This window comes from Anas platyrhynchos, chromosome 7 (genome assembly GCF_047663525.1).
Source record: "Anas platyrhynchos isolate ZD024472 breed Pekin duck chromosome 7, IASCAAS_PekinDuck_T2T, whole genome shotgun sequence".
In the NCBI taxonomy this organism is placed as follows: Eukaryota; Metazoa; Chordata; class Aves; order Anseriformes; family Anatidae; genus Anas; species Anas platyrhynchos.
The window spans coordinates 20,703,181-20,722,782 of NC_092593.1; the positions used below are offsets into that span (position 1 = coordinate 20,703,181).

General features: G+C 44.0%; 3 protein-coding genes across 8 annotated transcripts; 1 reads left to right on the top strand and 2 right to left on the bottom strand.

The window, feature by feature from the left end:
* Positions 1–2,903: 2,903 nt before the first annotated feature.
* LOC101794797 (cilia- and flagella- associated protein 210) lies at positions 2,904–11,213 on the bottom strand. 6 transcript variants are annotated; one of them, XR_005267109.2, is made up of 7 exons: positions 10,888–11,213; positions 10,145–10,301; positions 9,328–9,467; positions 8,460–8,652; positions 7,831–7,995; positions 5,942–7,272; positions 2,904–5,452 (listed from the first exon to the last, which is right to left on the bottom strand). XR_005267109.2 is itself a non-coding variant. In XM_027461462.3 (7 exons), exons 1-6 carry the CDS (start codon positions 10,983–10,985, stop codon positions 7,171–7,173), a joined length of 855 nt encoding a protein of 284 aa, XP_027317263.2. In that variant the 5' UTR covers positions 10,986–11,213; the 3' UTR covers positions 2,904–5,452; positions 7,166–7,170. The 6 variants fall into 6 exon arrangements, 4 of the variants coding, with proteins under 4 accessions (XP_027317263.2, XP_027317260.2, XP_027317264.2 ...); XR_005267110.2 differs by having other exon boundaries at positions 2,904–3,303; positions 5,142–7,272; XM_027461462.3 differs by having other exon boundaries at positions 7,166–7,272.
* An 817-nt stretch (positions 11,214–12,030) lies between these two features.
* On the bottom strand, positions 12,031–17,922 carry LOC101804446 (cilia- and flagella- associated protein 210). Its single transcript, XM_027461452.3, has 9 exons — positions 17,687–17,922; positions 16,672–16,898; positions 16,225–16,398; positions 15,938–16,131; positions 15,524–15,680; positions 14,394–14,533; positions 13,858–14,050; positions 13,229–13,393; positions 12,031–12,510 (listed from the first exon to the last, which is right to left on the bottom strand). The coding sequence occupies exons 1-9, from the start codon at positions 17,733–17,735 to the stop codon at positions 12,196–12,198; spliced, it is 1,614 nt and encodes a 537-aa protein (XP_027317253.1). The 5' UTR covers positions 17,736–17,922; the 3' UTR covers positions 12,031–12,195.
* On the top strand, positions 17,892–19,566 carry PHOSPHO2 (phosphatase, orphan 2). Its single transcript, XM_027461467.3, has 2 exons — positions 17,892–18,093; positions 18,252–19,566. The coding sequence occupies exon 2, from the start codon at positions 18,254–18,256 to the stop codon at positions 18,977–18,979; it is 726 nt and encodes a 241-aa protein (XP_027317268.1). The 5' UTR covers positions 17,892–18,093; positions 18,252–18,253; the 3' UTR covers positions 18,980–19,566.
* The last annotated feature ends 36 nt before the right edge of the window (positions 19,567–19,602 follow it).

The window sequence follows — 19,602 nt, forward strand, 5'->3', positions numbered from 1 at the left end:
GAGCGTATTTCAAAGCAATACTTACATTTACTGGAGGTGATGAAAACAATGCTTGTGGTTATCATCTCTTGTGGGTGGTGGTGGCATTGTATCTGGAAGGCAGTTTTTTCTGTCAGCACCCCAAAACCGACCTTTTAATGCATAATGCGTTTTAATGCACTGTGAACTTTGCAAGTATATGGTTAAAGTGAATGTACTGACATGAAATAATCTCCAAGGGTTAGACACGTATTCTCTGTCATACTGGCAACAGAAACTGACACTTTACTAATACGTTACAGCCTATATGTATGTAAAATGCTGAAGAATATTGTATTGGTAAGAGCCTTGCAAACTTAACCAGAAACAGACCGTATTTGATGGATTTTCTGGCTACTGCCATCAGCTCTGAAGCACAAATTCTTGGTGGTTGGTGATAACAAGGTTGTGTAGACACTACTGGCTGTTAAAGATGTACTGCTGTCTGATAATTCTTTGGGTGGCACATTGGACTTCAGTTCATGTTTTTTTTTCTTTTGATTTTTCAAAGGCTAACAGTTAAATTTTACCTCTGTTCTATTTCGTTGATAAAACTTTATCCTGAAACTTTTCACTTGCTACTGAAATCCCACACTGTAGACTTCTCTTGCAGTGATCTTTGTCAGATGCCTGGAAGAATTTGCTGTGTTCCACTGAACAATGTCTGATTTGTAATAGTGTTAGCCTGGCAAATGAATTTTAGATTAATGTAAACATAAAAGAAGCAGTCCTTCATCTTTCTTTCCTGGAATTGTTGATTTCTTTGTTGCTTTACTGAAGCAAATAAAGTATTTTTGGGCATAGTAGACTCATCGCTTCACTGACTGGCAAAAACGTGTAGCCCTGCTTTTGGGACTTAAAATAGGAAGCCTGAAGGTAATTATTATGCTTTATCAAAAACCCTTATTTTAAATCATTTTTTCCCTTTTATACCTGAATAACTTTATGAGAAAAGGCTCAAGTATTTTTCAGTGGTACCCATAAGTTAATTTTTGGTCAACCCACTTGGAGTGACACAGTTAATCTTCATTTTTCTAGAGCTGATGTGATGCAAATGTTAAGAACTCTTATCTGCTGCTTTCCTCCTTTTGCTGGAAATAGTAACTTTCCTTACGCAGCATTTAACCAAATTATTCAAGAAAGTGCGTTATCACAATCCCTGTGAACTCGGCACTTTGCAAAATTTGAATTTGGTATAATTCTGCAGTTTCCTAGCATAAAACTTAAGCTTTCCATTTTGTTGCATGTGTACTTTTAGTGTAGTACTTATTACCTTTGAATTACTCACATTAGGAACATTGCTGTAACAAAACTTGTAATCCATAATAGAAGCATAAAGTAATATCCACTTAAAAAAGCTATGCTATCAAAGTAAGTTTAATTTCAGTAATCAAATGGAGAGTTTGGATAGTAAAACTATGCTAAGGTAAAGGTATATCCTTTCATAATCAAAGTAATTGTTCATGTGAAATGAGTAAGGCAGTTAACGTGAACAAGTTCAGAGGACAGATGTTAGGTAGCTTAAACACACATCTATACCTGATTGATTTTAAACATTTTTGTATTCATAAAAGCTCTAACAAAATAATCAAATAGGCTAAACTGAACTAATACAGCACCCTGACTTTGATTAGAAACTTTGCAACAAGTAAAGCCCTTAAGTAAACTTCCTATTTTTGGCAGTTAGTCATTTCTGCCTGTCTTGTATATATGCCTGTAACTGTATATAAAAACATACTGTGTCACTAATCAAGAACTGGTAATTAAAAGGATGGGTGGAAGGATTTGAAGGAATTGAGGCCTGTTTATAATCTCTTGTAAGATCAACTCGGTAGTAACTGATTTCCTTCACCAGCTAAAAGAATTGTGGTCAATTATTTAAGTAGTGATGTGCACATAGTACTTCATGAAGTATATGGAAATCTGTCCCTTGAACATTTTGTAACCTGTAGTTCTCAACTGGGAGAATTAACCCTTACAATTTAATCCACAAATTGTGCATTTCATTACTTTCCAGTAATATATTTTTGCATATGTTAATATAGTCACTATATCTGCAAAGTGTGCCTCTTACAGTATTACTTAGCTTCTGTACATGTATGTAACTAAGAGTATTGTTCATTTCTACTTCATGTGGTTTAACTGGTGCATTTAAATGTGCTTGAGCATTTTAAAGTGGTTTTAGTATTTTTACACTTCACAGGCTGTTGTGATTTAGCATCAGAACACTCTCCAGTTGAGCCAAGATTTATACAGTCTTACTGAAGATGTGAATACTCAGGTTTTTGTTCCATGCTAAACTGGATGAGTTATAGAAAACTGCAATTCCACTACAGACTGACAAATGACAGGCTATTCACACTCTAACATGAATGCAGCTGTGTAATGAAACTGATCTACTGTCTTACTATCATGTTTTTCCTACTTTCACACTTCTGATCTTGTATTTCAATACATTCTTTTGGGAATGGGTCTGTGAGGCAGAATAGTTCTCACCACTTACAGGAGATGTATCTGTCTGATGTTATGAAATTAAATACAGCAATAGGACAGCTGACAGACATCTTAAAACCAAGCACAGGGATGAGCTTTGATCACAAGGGCCCCTAGACCAGTATCCCCTCCTAGTAACCTGGCTGTGCCAGCAGCACTGTTTAGGAAACTGCAGAAAAGCATACTGTACCTTTCTTGCATTTCCTACAGTCAATTAAGAAACTTGAGTGCTAGACAGACAACGGCCTTGCTGCAGGCACCTCCTTCCTAGAAAGGAGTAGAGATTCAGCCACTGGTAATGTAGGCTTCCTGTTTTCCATTGCATTCTCCACAGTAAAATTAAGTAGAAAACTGTTAAGAAGAAACACACCCAGCATTGGTATTACTGCTACTATTTTAAACAATTTACTTAATTTTATTATTTGCTGATTTTTTAAAGCCAAAATGTAAAGTTTTAATTAAGCTTTGAGGTTTAGTAACACTCAAGGAGTACAGCACATCCAACATCACAAGTGTTCAGATACATGTGTAGGTTGTTACCTCTTAACTTCCTAGAAAGTGAATCTACTGCTTTGCTTCATAAAAGAATACTGTATTTGCTGTATAGCTGTAGCTATGGTACTTGAGCTGGATATGGGCAGATCCTGGCCAACTGCATGCCTTCCACCATATTCCAGAGTTAGTTTCAGCTATTAGGCACCGATAGATTTTCTACAGGCACGTGGGTTTTTAGAAGATCGTGGCTAGCTTCTTATTCTGTAGTGGATGCTTCTGTACTTGTCCGATGGATTTCTGAAGAAGAAAGAAACAGAGTTAAGTCCTCCTTTGTCATTAGTAATCCTTATTCAATGAAAAATTAAGTGAGGGGCTGTAATTGAAACAATAATCATCCTAAAGCAGTAATGGCTTCATTTTCCCCCTTTCACTGTATCAGTTGCAGGATGTGTAGTTTTTAGATCTTGGTAGCCTGATCCTGGCTCTGGTCAGCACAGTAACTATTGCTTACTTCCAGTAAATGTTGCCATGGGCGAGGCTTTACCTCTTTTAAAAGGAAAAAAAAATATGACCAAAACAGGCCAAATCAAGTGCTACTCATTTGGAAGGGGAAAAATTACTAACTTATCTAGTATTTAATTTCATTGGGCCTGCAGTTATGATGCATGAGGCCTTCAGTATATAAAGGAATTGTACGTTTCTCTGGATAATGTATTGGAGATAAGAAACTGAGACAAAAACAACACTACCATTCTGGCTTATACAAGATAGTATCAAGCAGCTATGAACAACTACGCTTTAAGGCTGTTTTTGATCTTTTTAAAGATTGGTTTAACAGATTAAATGGTGGGTTTGAATCACATTTCTCCTTAGGTGTCTAGCACATATTTCCTTTGTGGGCTCTCATTCTTAATTGTGAAGGCCACAATAGACTAAACTTAAAAGCTTAGATTGTACTGACGGTGCTGCAAGAATGCCAAGGGAACGACTAGATAGATGGCACTGCCAGAACAAGGAGAATTCATCAGAGACAAGGCTGCATTGCCAAGAACAAGGAAGAAAATTGCATATTATTTATATCTTTCTTCTATTTCAAGAGATATCAAACATGTGAGTCAGTAACAGGACTCTGGGAAAAAAAAAAATAAAACAGAATGAGTTCTTTGGCCTAAAACCAACAGAGATTTAGAAAATGGTTTCAGGAGTAACAGTCAGTCTCTGTTGGCACCTGAAAATGTCAGTCATTAATCACCCCATGCTGTCAACTCTACTCTTCAGCAGTAGAATATTTCCAGTTGTGTCCTCTTCAATCTTCCTCTGAGCTGAGCAGTAGCAGACTGTAACATTCAAGAACTTGAATGGAACTAGTAACTCTACCCTACGGAATGGTACCTGACAGTGAAGAACTGCACTGTGAGCAAAGTCACACCAACCTAGGACGAGACATTTTTGAAAACTTCTCTTCCATTTCCTATGTCAGAATTGCATTAAATCTGGAGAGTCAATACTGCTAATAGCTATGCAGTGATCAGAGTTGTAGTACTGTTGAGAACATCATGCTTGACCCTGGAAGCTCATGTCTTCACACATAAGTTGCCAGTTTATTTCCACAGAGTTGAGTGACAGGTTTGGAAAAAAGGCAGTGGGATTTAAGGTATCTGGTTCAGTCCCCCAAGGAGACTTGCATTTCTAAGATCCTAGCCTTCTTATAAGACCACTACCTATGAAATTACACATGCTATAACCCGAAGCAAGCCAGCACCCCACCAGAGAGGGTAAGATGTTAACCCAATTCAAGTTTAATAGTCACTTCTCAGAGCATATTCTGATTTGATAGCTGTTAGTTAAAACTTCAGCTAATAGCCCCTACCAGTAATGACACTAGGTAGTAGAGTACGTCCTGCTTTGCAGATTCTCTCTTACCAGCTGTATTTTATCTTCCTGCATTTTGTTACCATCTTCAAATAGTGGCTGAAAAGTACCCCTGGTGGTCAGCCTCCTGCCTTACATGCTACATCTTCAGAGCCTTCCCAGGTGAGGACTACCACCTTTTTGGCCAGTGACCATGTTCCTGGCCAAAGGGGAATTTTCATGACATTATCTGATCTCCCACATTACTGTGCTATATCAATCACCTGATGCTACTGAGATGAGTTTGGCTCTGCTGTATTTGTACTACCCTTCAACCAGCTGCAGGCTGTTCTAGATCCTTAGCTGCCTCCTTGGCAGACTGAACAAGCCCAGCTTTCTTAGTTTCATTTATTTCTTATCTCAGGCTGTTCAATAGCTTTCATGTTTCTACTTGCACAAGGAGCTGTTCTCTCAGTTTCTTCCCAGTCCTTTTTTCTTCCTTTGTGTTCTTCAACACATCAAACATAAAACTGACTTAAGTCTTCTGTATTACTCTTGCAAGAGGCTTTCCATTCTTGCTTTTCAGGAAGGAAAACTGTGAAGAACAATGAAATGTTACCAAAATGTTTTGTCACTAAAAATTCTAGAACCTCAAGTTAAGTCCATGATCTAAAAACACTTCTTTGCAGTTTTACAGGGATCACCAACTAGAGTTAGTCATTTAAAGCAAGCACACAAAGCATATGTATCTTTGGAAGTCAGTAGTATGTGATCAATTCATGCCCTTTTTTTTCGTGCTGAACGTGGTCAAATGAATCAACACTTAGTGCATTTAGAAAATACACAGGATTCCTACTTCACTTTATGTATAGTGAAAGGAAGAATTGTTTCCTGGTGGCTGAGTTTGGTATTTCTGTAGATGCTCAAAGTGAAAGGGGTATAAGGCCCGTGGAAGCAGGCTGTAGATTTAGAATGCAATCTACAGAACAGGGCTTTTTTCTTTAAAAAGCTGAGCAGGAAGTGAGGCTGCAATCCACCTTGCTTCTTGCTGCTGTGGAAGTAGACTAAGACCCATTTAACTCACCAATTACACAGTGGTCAGCACATGCAAATGTTCACTTAGCGATGCATTTGGAGCATTATCAAGCTCTGCAGACTTCCAGCATAACTCTTACTGTAGTCAATGATTCTTCTTAAGGCTTCAGCTTTGCCATCCAAAAGCTTTAATAAAAGTTTGCATTGTTTGCTTGCTGGAAAGAGTTTGAAGTAATAAAAGAGCACTGGCTCAGAAAGAAGGGAAATAAATTTTTCATTAGTGAAAAAAAAGAATTTAGAGACTATTTCAGAAACTAATTGCCATGCCCTCTTAAAAAATAATTTCCACTCAAGTCAATTACTCAAATATAATTGGAAAGAACCCTGCATGACTTTTAGCTAATAGTGCAGCTGTGCTAGCATTTGTTCAGATCAGAAGAGAGTTTGAGATAGGTCTTGATTGTTCCTACTTACTGTGCTTTTGTTCACATTCTGGAGTGATCACAAACTAGATCCTTTTGGATAAAACTTCAAGATGTGCTCCTACCAGGATGGGTACTGAGCCGCAACACCAGCTGAGCACTATTCTGGGCAAGCTGCCCCAGACATGCATGCGCGTCAAGTTCTCAGTAGCAGGGTCCTCGGTCCACAAACAGGGCCTGTTTGGGCCACGCTAATTGAAGTGGGTACAGAGCATCAGCTGCACCTAGCCAGGCACTGCTGTCCAAAAACGGCTCAGCAGCCCACACCACACCAGGTCTGAGCACTTGAGACAGCCCTTGGGTCTGTGCCAGCTTTGAGGAAGTCTTGGCCCTGTTCTCAGGCAGGGCTTTGAGGGCCGTGCAAGCTGCAGCACTCCCACACAGTTCCAAGCATTCACTCAGCGTGAGTGAGATGAGAGCTCATATACGTTTGTAAGGAGGAGTGGGGATAGTGTTATACCAACCAACCTTCCCCTCATACACTTTTTATTTTAATGTATATTTTATGTAGATTTACTTCTCCACTTCTACAGGTGTCTATTTAACTGAAACTAAATTTGTAGGTCACTAGCTGATATTTCACAACATCCCTACTGCATAGCTTCCATGTTCTTTCAGAATTTTCTGAAGCAGTAGTTCAGCTGAGTCCTGACAGTATCCTGTGCTATCTTAGAGAGAAAAAAGGAGAACTAAAATCTGCTTAGAAAGCCCACATCCACATTGTTTTCCCTCTTTGGACATTTGGACAGGATAATAAAAGTTGTGTGTGTTCATGGCATTCAGTTACTTACTGTCTTTATCTCCAAAATTTTTGCTCTTTACAAAAAGCAGCCTCTCTCTGAGCATCATAATCCAAATCCGCTTGTTTTTCCTGCTCTTTTTTTGCCTTCTTTTCTGCCTGAGAAAGAAGACAGAATAACAAAGCTTTTTGTTTTACTTTGCTTTTTAAAACACCTTTTGTAACATGTATTGTGAATTCATATCACTTTCAGCACTAGAAGACATGGAAAAATGCAAACAAGTTTCCACAAAAACAGCATTACCTTATACAACACCCCTTGAGAAGAAAGGCTTTGTATGACCAGCTCCCACACTGGGACAGTGACGCCACATGGACTTGAAAAATGGGGTCACAAGCTCAGGGGAAATTCAAATGCAGAAGGGGGATCTGCATTCCTGAGTGGGGTCTCCTGAAGCCATAGCTGCTAAGGGCTGATCTCTTATCGCCTGCCCTTCCAGGTCATCCTCCCTGACCAACAAGGGTTGAGAAAGCCCAGAAGAGACTTCTGTGCCACTGCTGAGATGTGGCTGGTCCCAATGCCAACATCTGCAGAGCATACAAGATTAACAAAAACCACAGCATGCTTCCTCTCCTAGCCCCTCAGCCTCTCATACTGTTGCTTTAGATGCATGCTACTTTCTGAAGGGGCTGACAGGGTGCAGCACTTCTATTTACCATCTGCTGGAGCTGAATCTTCTGTACTTCCACACTTGCATCACGTTGTCTCTGTTTCTTGGCTTCTTCCCCTTCCAAGTAGATGCGGTTCTTTTCCATGAATGCATGGCATTCTTTTTCATTTTCTGCTTTATCTTCTATCTCCTTCTCCAGTTTCATCTTCACCTGAATTTTACACAAGAGAGGTTAGCCAAGTAGCTACCCTGCCAGTTTGAAGAGTCATGTATCGCCACCAGCCATTCTGCAGGCCAGATACAAAAGCAATGATGATGCAGCCCTGTATCAGCACTCGCTGGTAAGCACAATCATCGTAGCTGGCCAGTGTCCAAGCCCCGAGTTTCCAGCAGCACCAACAGATGTGTGCCCAGCATGAGGTGGGAGAGGGAGAGAGGACCCCAGGAAGATGTCAGCAGACCTGATGCAGCATGCTGATCTCTTGCAAGAGGATCTTCCCACGTGCCACTTACACCCAACTCCTTAAGCAAGTTGCAAGTAAGAGGCAGCTGCTAAGTGAGAACATGCACAAGCATCCCACTAACAATTGCTATGCTAAAACCCACAATGTATCTAAAAGGTATTTGGAAGGATAGGAGAGAAAGAGGGATAAGAATGATTTATTATTTTTTTACCACGGTGGCTCTGTGTTCAGCAATAGATTCAATGGCAGCCTTATTTTTTGCTTCTCTCTCTTTGGTTTTCATTTGGTATTCGTCTTCTACCTCTGCAGCTCCTCGAGCAAAACGTTCAGCTTCCATCCTCAATGTCTGATTCATCTGTCCAGCTAGTTGTTGAAAAGCTTTGTCCTGATGCTCTTGAACTAGCCTGCAGTAGAACATGAGCTACCATAACATACCAGCATATCCAATATATGCTCAGCTTATCTGAGGCACTGCCCCAACTAAAGCCAGCAATCCTGCTTCCACCCTTCTATCTTCTCTTGCCACAGAGGCCCACCCATTCAGCTCTTTGACATCCTTTTACTGACGTGGCAAGTAAGCACTCCCTATTTTTTTGGCATGCTTGCTTTTTGTCGCTATAGTGAAATGGATCACACAGGGAGGAGTCCACCTAACCCACTGTCACTGCAGGCAAATGCTGGGAGCATTGGCTGGAAGCAGAAAGCAAAGGGTGCTTGTTGCATTGGCCCTCTCAGCTACACAAGTAAACAATATTTCTTCTATTACTGTAAGAATATTAATACTGTTGCCTAGTTAAGTCAAACATGTTCCTTCTTTCTCAGAGAAAGACAGGCAACACACTGATGCAGAGATTTGCATTTCAGCATCTAGGCAACTTGAAGGCTTGAGAGTTTACCTACCCCCCACAGCACCAATTTCTACTAAAACATAGGGTTTCAGCTGAATTGTCTACTTTTTGTTAAGTTCTACTCACAGAAAACCTTCTTGCATCAGTTTGGATTTTGCTGATGTAAAAATTCACAGTAACATTTGTCACAACATTAAGTTGAATCTTAACACTGAAAATACCTCAACCTACCTACTGGTCTCTGCATCTGCTTCTCTTCTCAGATCAGCCATCATTTCTTTTCCTCTAATGTAAGCCCTAATCCGATCATCATCTTGGTCTTCTCTTTGTTTCTCTTCATCTTTAATTACTTTCTGTTCAGCTACATGCTCCTGTTTAAATAGAAAATAACTACTATTGTCACACAGAATGAGATTTTAGAAATATTGAATGGTTAAGAAAAATCTATCAGAGACTTCACGCCTAAACTATCATAGCAGTTCTTTGATTGTACTAGCGGAGAAGATACTGAACAGAAACAGATGGAAGAGAATAATCAGGACCCAATTATCTCAAGCAGCTCTTGGGGGAAGGAGGTACAGAGAAGGGAAAGATAGGTGTGGTGAGTAGGTCTTCACAAGTTTTCTAAGCATCTCTAATCAGAAAGAGAAAGACATGGAAAAAAAAAAAAAGTCATGTTCACAGACTCAGACTACTCCCTCCTCCTGACCAGGAAAAATGGGCTTAAAACAGAGTAGGTACATGGAATCGAAATCCAGGTATCAAGCCAAGAATACTCCCTGATGTCTACAGCAGACTTTTTCATTGTAGTCCAGTTAAAGTTCAGGTGTCACATCAGGACTTTCAAGAGGCCCTTCCCAAAAACAGACAAAAGAAAGGCCTATCCTGCAGCTCTCAACATCGGTATGCAACTTAACACTGCTAATGAAGCTACCAACAAACCTCCTGTTGCCATCAGGCCCGTTTATCCATCACCCTAATACAATTGTTTCATTCTAGACACCTACAGTGAAGCAAGCACCGAACTCTCTGACTTCCTGTTACTTACATGATGCTGCCTCTGGAGTTCAAGTTTTTCCTCCTGTTCATTTTCCCTTCCTCTCTGAATTTCCAGTTGGTACAACTGGTTGAGCCTTTGTATTTCTTCCCCTTCTCTTCTGGTTTCCAGCTTGGCCAGCTCTGCCTGATGCTTGTGTTCCTGTATTCTGAAACAGGCAAGGAATGGAGTAAGTGGGCTGGGGATTCCGGGACGTGAGCAGGTCGGGATCCTGCATGTCTGCAGGTACCTGAGCACGGAACAGCCCGGTATTTTGAAGTGAAAGTAGCGCATCGGACCAAAATACAACCACGGGTTTTTAAGTGGTGGCTGCAAATCCTTCCGCCAGAGTTGACTTCTGGCATAAAGAAGCACTGAGAAATTTCCCAGTTAAGCCAGTACTAGCAAAAGCAAACACGACCAGCAGATGGGTTTGAGTAAGCGATCCCATTTGAGCATCTCAATTGTCAGCCCCCTGCCCGCACGAGTCCGGCCTTTCCCGGCTAGCAGCGAGCTGCCACCTCCGCGCAGTGCCAGCACTAAGACAAAGCGCGGCCCTCAGCCCACGCCGGCCGCACGGATGACTTATTATGGGCTGGCAGAAGCGGCGAGCACGCGGTGTTTTGCCACAGGGAGCCCACGGCGCGGGGAGGGCCCGACTGGAGCCGCGCCCGGAGCCCCGCTCCCCGCTCCCCGCCGCCCGCCCCGGGCCGGGCTCGGTCCCGGTGCCGGTCCCGGTGGCGGCCCCGACTCACTGCGCCAGCTGCTCCCTGGCCACGGCCCGACGCTCCGCGTAGCGCCCGCGCTCCCGCTCCGCCTCCCGCTCGGCGGCGCCCGGTTGCTGGTGCTCCATCGGCGGCTGCCTCCGCTACCGCCCGGCTCGGCCCGGCCCGTCAGGGAAGCGGCGCTGCCCGGCGAGAAGCGCCCAGAGCGCGGCGGGAGGCTGGGGCTGGGGCTGAGGCGGACACGGCTCCTGGCAGGGCGGGAAGAGAAAGGAAGAGCAGGGCGGCGGCTCTGGCAGCGGCCTTACAGCGGCACCGCCCCGGCCCGGCCCGACGGCTGCTGACGGCCCCGGGCGGCCCGGCCCCGGGGAGGAGCGCTGCGGAGGGTGGGGGAGCGCTGCCCCCGGCCGGCTCCGCGCCCCCGCCCCGTCCGAAGCCTGCCTCGGTCAGAAGCCGGGCTCAGAGTCTCGAAGGCACCCACGAGGCCGGTTTTCCACAGTAAAATATTATCAGGCACCCTTTTTAGGAAACTCTCCTAACTTCTTAGAGCTTGCGGCATTCCCCGGTTTGGCCCGGAGAGCTGGGCGGCAAAGGCCGGCTGAACCACAGCTCGCACCACTGTCGGTCTGTCTGAAAGGCTGCCCAAACCGCGCTGTTTCTTGTTGCCACAGTGTTTTTGCAGTAGCTACTTACAGCTATATTGGGGTGTATAATGCCTTTTAGATGACCTTTAAGGGCTGCGACCAAACCACGTTCATATTTTCACATAACTGATTTACAGCAAGGCATTAATTTTATGGAGGTGGTTGCAAAACACTATAAAAACTGCAGTACTATAAGTATTCTAGCTTCTGTGTGTATTTAGCTGCTCTTTCTTGTCCTGCAGGTTCTGTAAATGTTTTATTTATTTTTTCTTTATGGGGAATACTGAACTGGAAATAGGCTAGTGAATAGTGTGACTTTTTGCACCTGTGTAGGGAATTTGTATTGCATTAGTAGCCCACAGGGCTGAAAAACCTGGGACAGTGAATTTTTAGAAAAATCATAAAAACGTAGCAGCAATAGTGAGCCTTTGGCGGGAATGGGTTCTGTTGACCGTCAGTTCTATGTAACACACTGCTGCCTCTAGTTAAATAAGCCGACTTTCATGAAATACAAGCTAGTGACTTTTGAGAATACACTCAATTCTCTGGTATTTATTTTTTCAAATGTCTTCCAGATTCGTAAGATATATTTAATATAGATCTGTTTGCAGTCTTGACTCTGCCCATAACGTTCAAAAAGGTATTTTTTTAACCACATGAAAACTATTCTGTCTTTCCTTGCTGTATAGTCTCAGTGTTATTTCATATTTTTATCTTCCTGTGCAGTAGTACAGCTACAAGCAGGTAACTGGGTCTCAGCAACATCCTGTTCGTGAAAACTAAGATTTATTCCTTTGCTTCCTCTGGAAAATGGCCCACATCCAAGTCCTGTTATATTTCTGGATGCTTTGAGGAGAGGATAGAGATTGTGTGTAGTCTTGGACTCTGATTCAATAACTTGCTTGGCATACTTCTGAAATTCACGCTCCCTACAAAGTGCAATAAGCTGTTTCTGAGCATCGTAGTCCAAGTCTGCTTGCTTCTCCTGCTGTTTTCTTGCTTGCTTTTCTGCCTGAAGAAGAAAAGGGAATGACAGCTTGGTATTTCTTTCACAACATAACAAGCTGTGGAGTCTTCAAGAGGGTACATTTACAAGACATTTGAAGTAATGCTAAGTAGTTGATATTTGTCAAATAACATCCCTCCCAAGTTCTGTTCCACACTCACCACAAAAAAAGAAGGGGTACATTGAATAGCTGAGTGAATATCAGCATTTGCTGCTGCTCTTTGGTAATCTGCCCAGAAGATACAAGAGACCAGCAGCAATACATAATAACACAGGACAAGAAGTGATGTGTCATTGCAAAACAGCCTTGACATGCACAACACCCCTTGAGAGGAAAGGCTTTGTATGACCAGCTCCCACACTGGGACAGTGACGCCACAAGGACTTGAAAAATGGGGTCATGAGCTCAGGGGAAATTCAAATGCAGAAGGGGGATCTGCATTCCTGAGTGGGGTCTCCTGAAGCCATAGTTGCTAAGGGCCGATCTCTTATCACCTGCCCTTCCAGGTCATCCTCCCTGACCAACAAGGGTTGAGAAAGCCCAGAAGAGACTTCTGTGCCACTGCTGAGATGTGGCTGGTCCCAATGCCAACATCTGCAGAGCATACAAGATTAACAAAAACCACAGCATGCTTCCTCTCCTAGCCCCTCAGCCTCTCATACTGTTGCTTTAGATGCATGCTACTTTCTGAAGGGGCTGACAGGGTGCAGCACTTCTATTTACCATCTGCTGGAGCTGAATCTTCTGTACTTCCACACTTGCATCACGTTGTCTTTGTTTCTTGGCTTTTTCCCCTTCCAGGTAGATGCGGTTCTTTTCCATTAATTCATGACGTTCTTTTACACTTTCTGCTTTATCCTCTCTCTCCTTCTCCAGTTTCATCTTCACCTGAATTTTACACAAGAGAGGTTAGCCAAGTAGCTACCCTGCCAGTTTGAAGAGTCATGTATCGCCACCAGCCATTCTGCAGGCCAGATACAAAAGCAATGATGATGCAGCCCTGTATCAGCACTCGCTGGTAAGCACAATCATCGTAGCTGGCCAGTGTCCAAGCCCCGAGTTTCCAGCAGCATCAACAGATGTGTGCCCAGCATGAGGTGGGAGAGGGAGAGAGGACCCCAGGAAGATGTCAGCAGACCTGATGCAGCATGCTGATCTCTTGCAAGAGGATCTTCCCATGTGCCACTTGCAACTTGCTTAAGGAGTTGGATGTAAGTAAGAGGCAGCTGCTAAGTGAGAACATGCACAAGCATCCCACTAACAATTGCTATGCTAAAACCCACAATGTATCTAAAAGGTATTTGGAAGGATAGGAGAGAAAGAGGGATAAGAATGATTTATTATTTTTTTACCACGGTGGCTCTGTGTTCAGCAATAGATTCAATGGCAGCCTTATTTTTTGCTTCTTTCTCTTTGTTCTTTTTTTCTTCTTCAGCTTCTTTTTTTGCAATGTCTCTAGCAATACGATCATCTTCCATCTTCAATGCTTCACTCATTTGGGCAGCCAATTGGGTAACAATTTTGTCCTGACGTTCCTGTGTTAGTCTGCAGAAGCACATGAGCTATTGTAACATACGCACCTGGTCTACCTGAAGCATTGCTGCTACCAAACCCATCAGTCTTCTCTTCCTGCCACACAGCTTGCACTTCTGTAAATCTTTGTACTTTGAAGAGGGGAGAGGTGACACACACACATAGACCTATAACTAATGAACCTGTGAAAGAACTTCCTTTTTGTCCTGAATTCTCCTCTTCCCTATGAGTAGAATTTAATTATAGAATAACTGTGATTTTTTTTTGTTGTTATATCATCAGCTTGAAGAACTTGAATGTGACAACTGTATAATTCTTAAGTTTGATACATTTGATACTCAAACTTTGTACCTACCTACGCATTTCAGCTTCCTTCTCTTTCATCAGCGTGGCAATCCTTTGCTTTGCTTTGAAATGAGCTCTAATCCGATCATCTTCTTCCATTTCTTTTTGTTCCTCTGCTGCCTTGATTATTTTCTGGTCAGCTACATGCTTCTGCATAGGCAAAACAGTCCTGGTATAACAGATGAAGTTCAGAAAATCTAGGCCTTTGGCTGCAACTTAAAAGAATCACTTCCTCTTCTGTTTTCTTTTCACATTTTTTCAAAGAGAGCAGAAAGGAAGGGGATTCTTCTTCTTATGGCTCAAACATGCATGAAGGAGATGGTGGATAGGAGAAAGGAGAAGGGGAAATGAGCATTAAACAGCTACTCCTCCAACCCATTATGCAGGTCAGCATGCAATGCAGGGAGCATTATCCCTCGCTGCCATCCACACACGTGGGAGAGGGGAATGTAGAGAGGAATGGAACTGCGTAACCCCACCAATACTTACACAGACTGTGCTACTCCTGGCCCACCTCATCCAAAACTATCCCAGTTTGAGCTTAATCCAAATCCTAGCTGACGAGGAGTTTTCTAGAGTTCTATGTAAAAAAATTTACTGTCTTTTGCATGCTGGCCAAAAGCGTTGTGAGGCGTGTCTGGTTTGCATTTAGCAAGGTGCCTTTGAAGGTGAAGAGGGAGGGCAGCAGATCTTGACAATTTTCTAAACATATCTAATCATAAAGGGAAAGACAAGTTAAAGAGGTATTTTCATGTTCACAGACTCAGACTACTCCCTCTTCCTAACAAATGAAAATGGGCTTGAAACAGGGCAGGTACACGGTACCCAAATGCCGTTTTCAAGTCAAGGAGACTGTTCCTTGATGTCTACAGCAGACCTTTTCATCATACACCAGTCAGAGCATCAGGTGCTGATGTCACCCCTTCAGACAAGAGAAGGGACTTCCACCCAAGAGGCCCTTCTCAAGAGCAGACAGGGAAGACATGGCCTGCAACCAGCAATGTGACCTAACATTGGTAAAGTTGTCAGCAAACCTCCTGTTGCCAGCAGGCCCACTTAGATAATATTAACGCTATTGCTTCACTCTGAGAAGACAAGGTAAAACAAGCATTTTGAACTCTCTGCTTTCCTGTCACTTACATGATACAGCTTCTGGCGTTCAAGTTTTTCCTCATGTTCCTTTTCCATTTTTTTCTGCATTTCCAACTCATACAGTCGACTTAATCTCTGTATTTCTTCTCCTTCTCTTTTGTCTTCTAGCTTGGCCAGATCTGCCTGACGCTTGTGCTCCTCTATTCTGAAACAAACAAACAAAAAAAAAGGGTTAAAAAAATGGGTTAGGGACCAAGTGAAGTAATGAACAGATAGAGATTCTGCTTGCCTATGAAATTTAAAAAAAAATCTGACATTTTGAAGTGAAGTTGGGTATATTGTCAGACGTAAAGAACAGCAACATTGTGTGCAACTTTCTGTAAAACCTTACAGGATGTATTTGTGAGAAGAGAGTTTAAATACATAATTAATCACAAGTAACCCTATTTTACTACTACTTACTGTTCCAACTGATCTCTGCATATTGCCTGTCGATCCATATAACGCTGATGTGCCTTTTCTTGCTCTCTGAGAATAGCTTCTTTACGCTCACGTTCTGCTTCTTCTTCCTTCTTTTTGTTAACACTTGGCTTGAACTTTTTAAATTCAATTTGAGCATCTCTTTCCTTTAGGACCTCAGTAAGTAGCAGTGCACTCTACAAAAAAACATTTCAATTAATTTGCATGTTCAGAGTGTTAAAAGAAATTCAATACAATTTTAATTTAAATATTTTAAGTTGTCAACAAACATGCAACCCCTTCACTCTTTCATTCTGATAGTATAGGTAAGTTTTTGCTTGATCAATAGCTTCCTTCCGTTTTGCTGCTTGGAACTGTGCTTCTTCCAAATCAACTTTCTTTCTTTCTTCCTCTTCCTTTTCTTCACGTAATTTTTTGGCTTTAAGTTTCCTTTGTGCCTGGCCCTATAATGCAGATAAAAATTCACTTTTTTAGAAGTCACATTCAAAACTATGGAATAAAAAATGTATAAACCATTCTGAAGGTGATGAATCACTGAGTGATTTTTTTTTTTAATTTTGCATCTTAGGTTTAATTTGACAATTAAACTATTTATACGTAGCTTAGTTAAAATACATATTTAAAAGCAGATGTTAAACTAAGGGAATACACCTAGAAATATTGTTGTGTTTTTGCCTACATGCATCACCTAGTTTACAGATGTGTCTTGTATTTACCATAATGGTATTGGGCCAGTCTTTTACAGCCGCTTTGGAGCGTCGGTGCATTTCCTCACGTTCTTTCTTCTCAGCAAGGATGCGTGCTGCTTCCCTACTAATGCTGCCAAGATTGTCCTGCATCCTTTCCCATTCCGCTTTTGGCAATATAATTACTTGACGGAGATCTACTCCATTTGGAAGAAAACATCCATCCAGAAGACTATTTTGTACAGAACTGTGCAATGCTAGGTAGAGGGAAGAAAAGATACTGAGGTTACTTGGAATCACAAAATCCTAAATTCAAACCTGCAGCAGGATTTCAGTCCCTGCATATTATCAGTACTGAGTCGTCCTGACAATAACTCTCCCTGTCCCAGTACCCCAGAGCTGTGATGGCCGATCTGTGCCTGTGTTCTGAGTGCGGGCAGTGTGTGTAGTTGGGCCGTGGCGCTGAGCAGTGTAACTGTGCGCGTCCCTGTACCCGTGTGTGCGTGCAGGTTCGGCCTGTGGTAGCTGATGCCTCGCAGACGGTATTTGGCCATGGGGGCCAGGAAGCATTCCCGGCAGGGAACGACTGGGGAATGGCGCTGCAGGTGGTGCTGGGGGTGGGTGCGGCAGCAGCGGGGGCGCAGGCCGTGCCTCGCCGCCCCTCTCAGTGCGCGCCCTGCACCTCCTGCAACACAGCGGGCGCGGCAGAGCAGTGCCTTGAGCCGCTGGCAGGACGCGCAGCGCCTTGTGTCGGGCGCACACACACATGCGGGCACTCCCACAGCCGCCAGGTCACCGCCGCGCTTCGAGCAGCGCCCTGTGTGTCCCCAGCGGCACTCCCGAGGGGAACGGCGCCGAGCTGCGCGCTGCCAGCGGGGGGTGCCCAGCCACGGGCGGCCGCGGCGTTCACCGCGGGTCGCGCTGCTGCTGCTGCTGCTGCTGCTGCCCTCAGCCCGTTTCCAGCCGCGCTGCCTGGGGGACCCCGCCTCGCTCCCGCTGCCCCCGGGTAGGACCCAGGGACGCGCCCAGCGCCCCGCGCACTCACGGGGCAGCCGCCCCCTCCCGCTGGGCCGCCCGTGCCGCGCCGCCGCCATGTCCCGGCGCTGCCGCTGTTGCCGCGCAACCCGGCGGCGGGCGGGGCTGGCGCGGGGCGCCACGGGAGCGGCGGGGCCGGGGCCGGGCCTGGGCCTGTCCCCTGCGGGCCTGGCCGCGCCTGGCGGAGGGGCCCTGAGGCGGCGTTGAGGCGGCCCCGCCCTGCCCCGCGGCGGCAGCGCTGCCCGGCTGCGGGAGCCCCGCTCGGTCGCGGTGGCGGTGGCGGCGCGGGGCCCGGCCGGTGCCGCAGCGCGGCTCTGGGATGCGGCGCCGGGCCCGGAGCTGCCGCGAGCTGCCCGCCTCGGCCTCGGCCTCGGCCTCGCGTCCTGGGGCTGGAGCGGCCGCAGGCAGCGCCCCCAGGTTGTGTGCTTGTCGTAGCGCCCTGCCCTCGCGTCGTGTTTGTCACCTGAGCACAAGATCGGGGTAGGAGCTGAGTAGTTTCTTTTATATAAGTATTTCTCTTTTTTTATTATTATTTTTTTCTTTTCTTGTTTGTTCTGTAAACCGACCCTGGGCAGCTATGAAATTCCTGTTGGTTTTTGACTTTGACCACACGATCGTAGATGAAAATAGCGACACCTGGATCGTGAAGTGTGCTCCTGGGAAGAGGCTTCCTCATGGACTGAGAAACTCCTACCAGCCGGGGCACTGGACCGAATACATGGGCAGAGTGTTTGTCTACCTGGGAGACAGCGGTGTCAAAGAGGAGGAGATGAGAAGGACTATGACAACGATCCCTTTCACCGCGGGAATGGGAGATCTTCTGCGTTTTATTGGCGAGAACAAGGAGCTTTTTGACTGCATAATTGTTTCAGACTCTAATACCGTATTTATTGACTGGATTCTAAAAGCCGCTGACTTCCATAAGGTGTTTGATGAAGTGTTTACAAACCCTGCAGCATTCAGCAGTACCGGCTACCTAACTGTGCAGAACTTTCACGCTCACCATTGTCCGAAGTGCCCTAAAAACCTTTGCAAAAGGAAAGTTTTAAAAGAATTCCTAGATAAACAGTTGGAGCGAGGAGTAAGTTACACACAAGTTGTATATATAGGTGATGGTGGGAATGACCTATGTCCGGTAATGTCTCTGAAGAAGAATGATATTGCTATGCCCAGGCATGGGTATACCTTAGAGAAAAGGATTTCTCAGCTTTCCCAAGATCACAGTCCTGTAGAGTGTTCTGTTCTGGTTTGGTCAACTGCTGTTGAAATAGCGTCTTATCTGAAGCTGCGTATAAAGGAATAATTCAGATGATAAAAGGAAACCAATATAGTTACGCCTTTTTCTTCCCAGGAGAGAAACACTACGTGTGCATAAAAGCACAAAACTAGAACTGTGATGTGCTCTGAACCCATGTTTTTTAAACACGATACAAAACTGTATGTTCACTTTTGGCAATAGTGGGAAAGTGATGTTAAAATGGCTTTCTAGCATATTACATGTTCCAACATCAGTGAAAAAGGGGGTGAGAGGGTTGCAGGAGGAATCACCGTTAATCTTCTTCTGACCCCGAAGGGTTACTGACTGCATGTGAGGTCTGTTCCGTGTGCTCAGGGAAAGTAGTGGGATTAGTGCACAAAAGAAAGAAATAATTCTTATAAAGAACTTAAATTCTTAACATTTTTGGAGCATGGTTCTGGAACCATTGGCTTTGAATACTATTTAATCAGGGTAAATGTTTAATTTGTAAATGATTTGGTATGCCTCTAATCTTGTTTGATCTGAAGATGCATTTATATTTTTAATACACTGAATGTTTACCAAACAAAACTCCTTTTTAAGAGTTTTAATTAAAGACAATAAAAGTTACTGTCAGTGACAAAAGCAACATACATGATTTGTATAATGTGTTCTGCTGGCCTCTGTGT

Excerpts from the sequence above, each read along its gene's own strand:
- LOC101794797 (XM_027461462.3), bottom strand. The coding sequence starts at position 10,985 with ATGGAGCACCAGCAACCGGGCGCCGCCGAGCGGGAGGCGGAGCGGGAG. Across the intron at positions 10,302-10,887 it reads GCCAGGGAGCAGCTGGCGCA|AATACAGGAACACAAGCATC; the intron begins GTGAGTCGGGGC and ends TGCCTGTTTCAG. Across the intron at positions 7,273-7,830 it reads AGATTCAGCTCCAGCAGATG|GCAGAAAAGAAGGCAAAAAA; the intron begins GTAAATAGAAGT and ends CTTCTTTCTCAG.
- LOC101804446 (XM_027461452.3), bottom strand. The coding sequence starts at position 17,735 with ATGGCGGCGGCGCGGCACGGGCGGCCCAGCGGGAGGGGGCGGCTGCCC. Across the intron at positions 16,132-16,224 it reads AAAGAGTGAAGGGGTTGCAT|AGTGCACTGCTACTTACTGA; the intron begins GTTTGTTGACAA and ends GTTTTTTTGTAG. Across the intron at positions 13,394-13,857 it reads CTGAACACAGAGCCACCGTG|GTGAAGATGAAACTGGAGAA; the intron begins GTAAAAAAATAA and ends TGTAAAATTCAG.
- PHOSPHO2 (XM_027461467.3), top strand. The coding sequence starts at position 18,254 with ATGAAATTCCTGTTGGTTTTTGACTTTGACCACACGATCGTAGATGAA.